Here is a 6,000-nt window from a genome sequence, read left to right on the forward strand (position 1 = left end):
ATCAGCCTGTACTGTGTTTTTCCACTTTAATTTTGAGTGTGACTCCAAATCCAGACCTCCATGGCTTAAAAAATTTGATTTCCATTTTTTTTTTGTGTGATTTTGTTGTCAGCACATTCAACTATGTAAAGAACAAAGTATTTCAGAAGAATATATAATCAATTCAGATCTAGGATGTGTTATTTTTGTGTTCCCTTTATTTTTTTGAGCAGTGTACATAGTTCCACTACCAATCGCAATGCATGACTTCATAGAAATGTAAAAACTGATATTATTGATAACTAGCAATGCATTTTTTGCAAATATAAAAATATATTACAAGTTATATATAATATAAATAATAATATAATTATAATATGTATTTACAGTTAGGTCCATAAATATTGGGACATCAACACAATTGTAACATTTTTGGCTCTATACACCACCACAATGGATTTGAAATGAAACTAACAAGATGTGCTTTTACTGCAGACTGTCAGCTTTAATTTGAGGGTATTTATATCCAAATCAGGTGAACGATGTAGGAATTACAACAGTTTGCATATGTGCCTCCCACTTGTTAAGGAACCAAAAGTAATGGGACAATTGGCTTCTCAGCTGTTCCACGGCCAGGTGTGTGTTATTCCCTCATTATCCTAATTACAATGAGCAGATAAAAGGTCCAGAGCTCATTTCAAGTGTGCTATTTGCATTTGGAATCTGTTGCTGTCAACTCTCAAGATTAGATCCAAAGAACTGTCACTATCAGTGAAGCAAGCCATCATTAGGCTTAAAAAACAAAACAAACCCATCAGAGAGATAGCAAAAACATTAGGTGTGGCCAAAACAACTGTTTGGAACATTCTTAAAAAGAAGGAACGCACCAGTGAGCTCAGCAACACCAAAAGACCCGGAAGACCACGGAAAACAACTCTGGTGGATGACCGAAGAAATCTTTCCCTGGTGAAGAAAACACCCTTCACAACAGTTGGCTAGATCAATAACACTCCCCAGGCGGTAGGTGTATGTGTGTCAAAGTCAACAATCGAGAGAAGACTTCACCAGAGTGAATACAGAGGGTTCACCACAAGATGTAAACCATCGGTGAGACTCAAAAACAGGAAGGCCAGATTAGAGTTTGCCAAACGACATCTAAAAAAGCCTTCACAGTTCTGGAACAACATCCTATGGACAGATGAGACCAAGATCAACTTGTACCAGAGTGATGGGAAGAAAAGAGTATGGCGAAGGGAAGGAACTGCTCATGAACCTAAGCATACCACCTCATCAGTGAAGCATGGTGGTGGTAGTGTCATGGCGTGGGCATGTATGGCTGCCAATGGAACTGGTTCTCTTGTATTTATTGATGATGTGACTGCTGACAAAAGCAGCAGGATGAATTCTGAAGTGTTTCAGGCAATATTATCTGTTCATATTCAGCCAAATGCTTCAGAACTCATTGGACGGCGCTTCCCAGTGCAGATGGACAATGACCCAAAGCATACTGCAAAAGCAACCAAAGAGTTTTTTTTAAAGGGCTTCTGTCACCCCACTAAACTGTTTTTTTTTTTTTTTTTTTTTTTTTTTGGTTACTTATAATCCCTATACTGCGATTTATGCATACATACTGTGATTAATAATTTTGGTTCAGCAGATTCTGTTAAAAACTTACTTTTAAAATATGCAAATTACCTTGCTACCAGCAAGTAGGGCGGCTACTTGGTGGTAGCAGCCGCATCCTCCTATCCTAAAGACGCCCCCTCCGCATGTTGATTGACAGGGCCAGCGGACGGGATCTTTCTCTGCTGGCCTTGTTTGCATTCAAAATCTGGCGCCTGCGCTGTACCTGTCTTCAGTCGGCGCAGGCACACTGAGAGGAGGACGCTCGCTCGGTCGCTCCTTCCTCAATGCGCCGGGTGTAGATGTGACGTCATCGGCGCAGGCGCATTGAGGATGGAGCGGCCGAGCGAGCGTCCTCCTCTCAGTGCGCCTGCGTCGACTGAATACCGTTACGGCGCAGGCGCGAGATCTTAATAGCAAACAGGGCCAGCAGAGAAAGATCCTGTCCGCTGGCCCTGTCAATCAACATGCGGAGGGGGCGTTTTTAGGATAGGAGGATGCGGCTGCTACCAGCAAGTAGCAGCCCTACTTGCTGGTAGCAAGGTAATTTGCATATTTTAAAAGTACGTTATTAACAGAATCTGCTGAACCAAAATAATTATTTACAGTATGTATGCATAAATCGCAGTATAGGGATTATAAGTAACCAAAAAAAAAAAAAAAACTGTTTAGTGGGGTGACAGAAGCCCTTTAAGGGAAAAAAGTGGAATGTTATGCAATAGCCAAGTCAATCACCTGACCTGAATCCGATTGAGCATGCATTTCACTTGCTGAAGACAAAACTGAAGGGAAAATGCCCCAAGAACAAGCAGGAACTGAAGACAGTCTTAGTAGAGGCCTGGCAGAGCATCACCAGGGATGAAACCCAGCGTCTGGTGATGTCTATGCGTTCCAGACTTCAGGCTGTAATTGACTGCAAAGGATTTGCAACCAAGTATTAAAAAGTGAAAGTTTGATTTATGATTATTATTCTGTCCCATTACTTTTGGTCCCTTAACAAGTGGGAGACACATATGCAAACTGTTGTAATTCCTACACCGTTCACCTGATTTGGATGTAAACACCCTCAAATTAAAGCTGAAAGTCTGCAGTTAAAGCACATCTTGTTCGTTTCATTTCAAATCCATTGTGGTGGTGTATAGAGCCAAAATTCTTAGAATTGTTTCGGTGTCCCAATATTTATGTACCTGACTGTATATACTTTTATAATTGTTTATATTGTTCCAAATAACATCTAAAGGGGCGTGGATTCTATAAAAAGTAATAAACATAGTCCTCAACACACCGAAAAATATTTTGGTAGCCCAAGAAATAAAATAGTTTATGGTTGCTAAACCAACCTGTGTGCAAAATCGCAAAAAAGTGTCTGACTATTACGCCCTAGTGGTTACTGGGGGTAACTACTGATTTCTTTGTTCACAATGTAATTACAGAGATTATGAGGATTTTTGCTTTTAGTAACATCATTATTCTTTAAAATGTATATTTTTATGGACTGTTACTTATTATACAAAAAAAGTCAATCTGACAATTTCATTGCTGCAGTATTTACAGTCCATGCACATCTCAAACTGCATTAACGAATCCTGTATGGCAGCACACAGATTCGCTGTTGCCCTTTATTACCAAGTGATGGACAGTCTGTGGAACACCACAGGGTAGAATACCTCTGAAATGTTCTGTAGTAATCCACTAAACTCTGTGTGAAATAAGATGTGCGGTGTGGGCTCATAACAGTATATGGGTGTCCTATTGCAGATCCATACAACAAAGCTCCAAAGTATGGCCATATGCATGGGCCATAATAGTGAGGTTATTCTTCAATACCGAATATTTGTGTGAGCAAATAATGTAAATATTCAGTCTTTGTAAATGTGTTATCTTGCTTCCCTTACACATATCTGTTTGTTCCATCCCAGGCTGCACTTGCAGAAAGTAGTTTCCCTCTGCTAAACAGCCCACCACTCCACAACAGTTCCGGCAGTGGAATCCATGGTGGACACGATGATGTCACCAGCACTGGGGAACCTGGAAACAGTAATGGGAGCAGCCCTCGCCTTTCTCCACAATACAGGTAATACTAGTTGGAAACATTTATAATTATATTTTATTTTTTATAACTTTGTAAATTTAGATAATTTTCACCCTAACCCTAGCTGCATTAACTATTTCTTTTTTGGCATTATAGTCAGTCTGTTCATGTCAAAGAAGAGCCGGCTGAAGAGGACGTCAGACCTGCCTCTCTCTCAGTTACTAACCCAAACACAGTGCTACCAGAAGACCATGACTTGGAACCAGAGACAGCTATGGAAGACTTGTCCTAATAGCTTTAGTGCCCAAGTGTTACCTCCCTTGCCCCAAAGTCCAGCACTTCCATCAGAAACCAAGTTGACCCTTTTACCCCAACCTTTGTTCAATTAAAAATGAATGAGACTTGAACATGACTATTTACAACCCCTTGGGTCTTCCTTAATCTGGCAGCACTTCAGTGACTTATGGACAGAAGAGGGATGTCCCACAATCACCAAGGAAATATGGAATTATGGAATGGGCACTGATGCTATATGGCCAGATATTAGCCGCAAAGGGGCACTCCTGTGTTCTTATCCCTTCTGCACATTATGGAAAGTATGGACTCCTTTTATAGATGGCTCAGAGGAGCATGCCTGGACTTCTTTCTCCATCCCACTAAGCATGCAGGACTGGGTGTCCCTTAAATTATCTTTTCTAGCTCTTTTGCCTGGTCACTTATGAAGGTACCAAAAACCCAGACTTTATTTATTTTCTTTGCTTGTTTTGGATCAACGTTACTGCTGGCATTCCTCACTCATACATGTGAGCATATGGTACGTACACTAACAGATGAGTCCAGACACATCCAAAATACCAACATAATACATAGAGAATTCGCGCTTCCGTGGTAGACAAATGCACACGTGGAAGACCCAAGAGCAGTGTTGTTGTGCCTTGGAGGGAATTTGTGCATCATAAAAATAGGACAAATGCTGCTTTGTATGTCTACAAAACAAAAAGAAAAAAAAAAGACACATGAACACATGGACTTATCTCTTCAAAAACTTTCCAAATATTTTTTATACTAGTTAGATATTGCTCTAGGATGGTGCAAACTACATTCACTGAAGTTCTACTGAAAATCAGCTAAAAATTTCATTTTACAATCGACAATATGGTCTCCATTCATAAGCTGCACAAACAGCACTTATAGCCATCAGTCATAAGAGTGCTGTATGTTGCTATATACTTTTGTATAAAGATGATTTCCTTGGTGGCATGTGGCACAAGATATCTAGTCTCCAGTTTTCAGTGTCTAAGGCCATATGCCCATGGTGCGTATCTTGTGCAAATCTTCTGTTTTGGAAAATCTGCAGCATAATACAGTACCAACAAGGTAGATGAGATTTTCAGTCTCTTCTACACGGTCTGCAAATTTTCCGCATGTAAGTTGATTTTGAAATCCTTAGCATGTCAATTGCCTGCGCAGATTTTAGGCACACACCCAAAGCCATGACAATATCCTCATGCAAAGCATGTAGATGTTGGTGTGAATTTGTCTGAAAATCTGCATAAACTACACTGCCATGTATATTTACCCTAATAACTTATTCACATGACTGTATTTTTCTTCAGTGTGTTATCAGGCTTTAAAGGGAATGTGTCATCCCAAAAAATTTCTGCCATTTCAAATGAGATAGCAAAACATATCCTTTTTTACTAATCTATTTTTGTTTTCTGTTTGAAGATTTTTTTAATTCTATTTCCTGAACATAATTATGGGGGCAGCCATCTTGTCTGAGCATTTAAAGAATTGCTTTACGGCACCCACATGGACCATAGACACAATGGACAGGAGGGGACCTCATTCACATCTATGAGTGTGTTCTATGCATACTCTGTGACCTGTGCAGAGGATATTTTACAGGCAATCAGTAGATAATCTTTGGCGATCACCTATTGTGAATGGAGGATCCTGTGTTATCCATAAACAGAGGTGATATATGCCATTCTAAACCGACCTGTAATTATAAGCAGATAACTGCAGTAAAGTGATCTCTACAGACGAACAAGTGGTGCCTATTATTATTATTATTATTATTTTTTTTTTATATATATAGATATTGACATGGAAAATTTTAAATAACATCATCAAAAGTCAAGTTCTTCACAAATGTTAAAAAAACGTAAAACTGATTTACAGAATAGGTCATTTTCTGATGACACATTTCCCTTAAGGCGAGTAGCACACTGACCAATACATTTCGCCGTGACTCTTTACACATCCTTTATTAAGGCTTCGTGTGCTGATCCAAGGATCTCTCCACAGGTTCTGTTCTGGTCAGTTTCTATGGATCAGAATAGCCATCTCTATTGATGGGGGTG

The 6,000-nt window shown here is 39.7% G+C and overlaps 1 protein-coding gene across 5 annotated transcripts in view; it reads left to right on the plus strand.

Annotated features, from left to right (window-relative positions):
* FOXP4 (forkhead box P4) overlaps nt 1-5,676 on the plus strand; it is an 82,598-nt gene extending 76,922 nt beyond the window's left edge. For all 5 annotated transcript variants that reach the window (XM_040424099.1, XM_040424104.1, XM_040424103.1 and 2 more), the window contains 2 exons: nt 3,522-3,676; nt 3,791-5,676. In XM_040424099.1, coding sequence (XP_040280033.1) covers nt 3,522-3,676; nt 3,791-3,926 — 291 coding nt within the window. In that variant the 3' untranslated portion in view covers nt 3,927-5,676. The remainder of the gene's footprint in view (nt 1-3,521; nt 3,677-3,790) is intronic.
* The last annotated feature ends 324 nt before the right edge of the window (nt 5,677-6,000 follow it).

The sequence above is a fragment of the Bufo bufo genome, chromosome 3, assembly GCF_905171765.1.
Source record: "Bufo bufo chromosome 3, aBufBuf1.1, whole genome shotgun sequence".
Classification (NCBI taxonomy): Eukaryota; Metazoa; Chordata; class Amphibia; order Anura; family Bufonidae; genus Bufo; species Bufo bufo.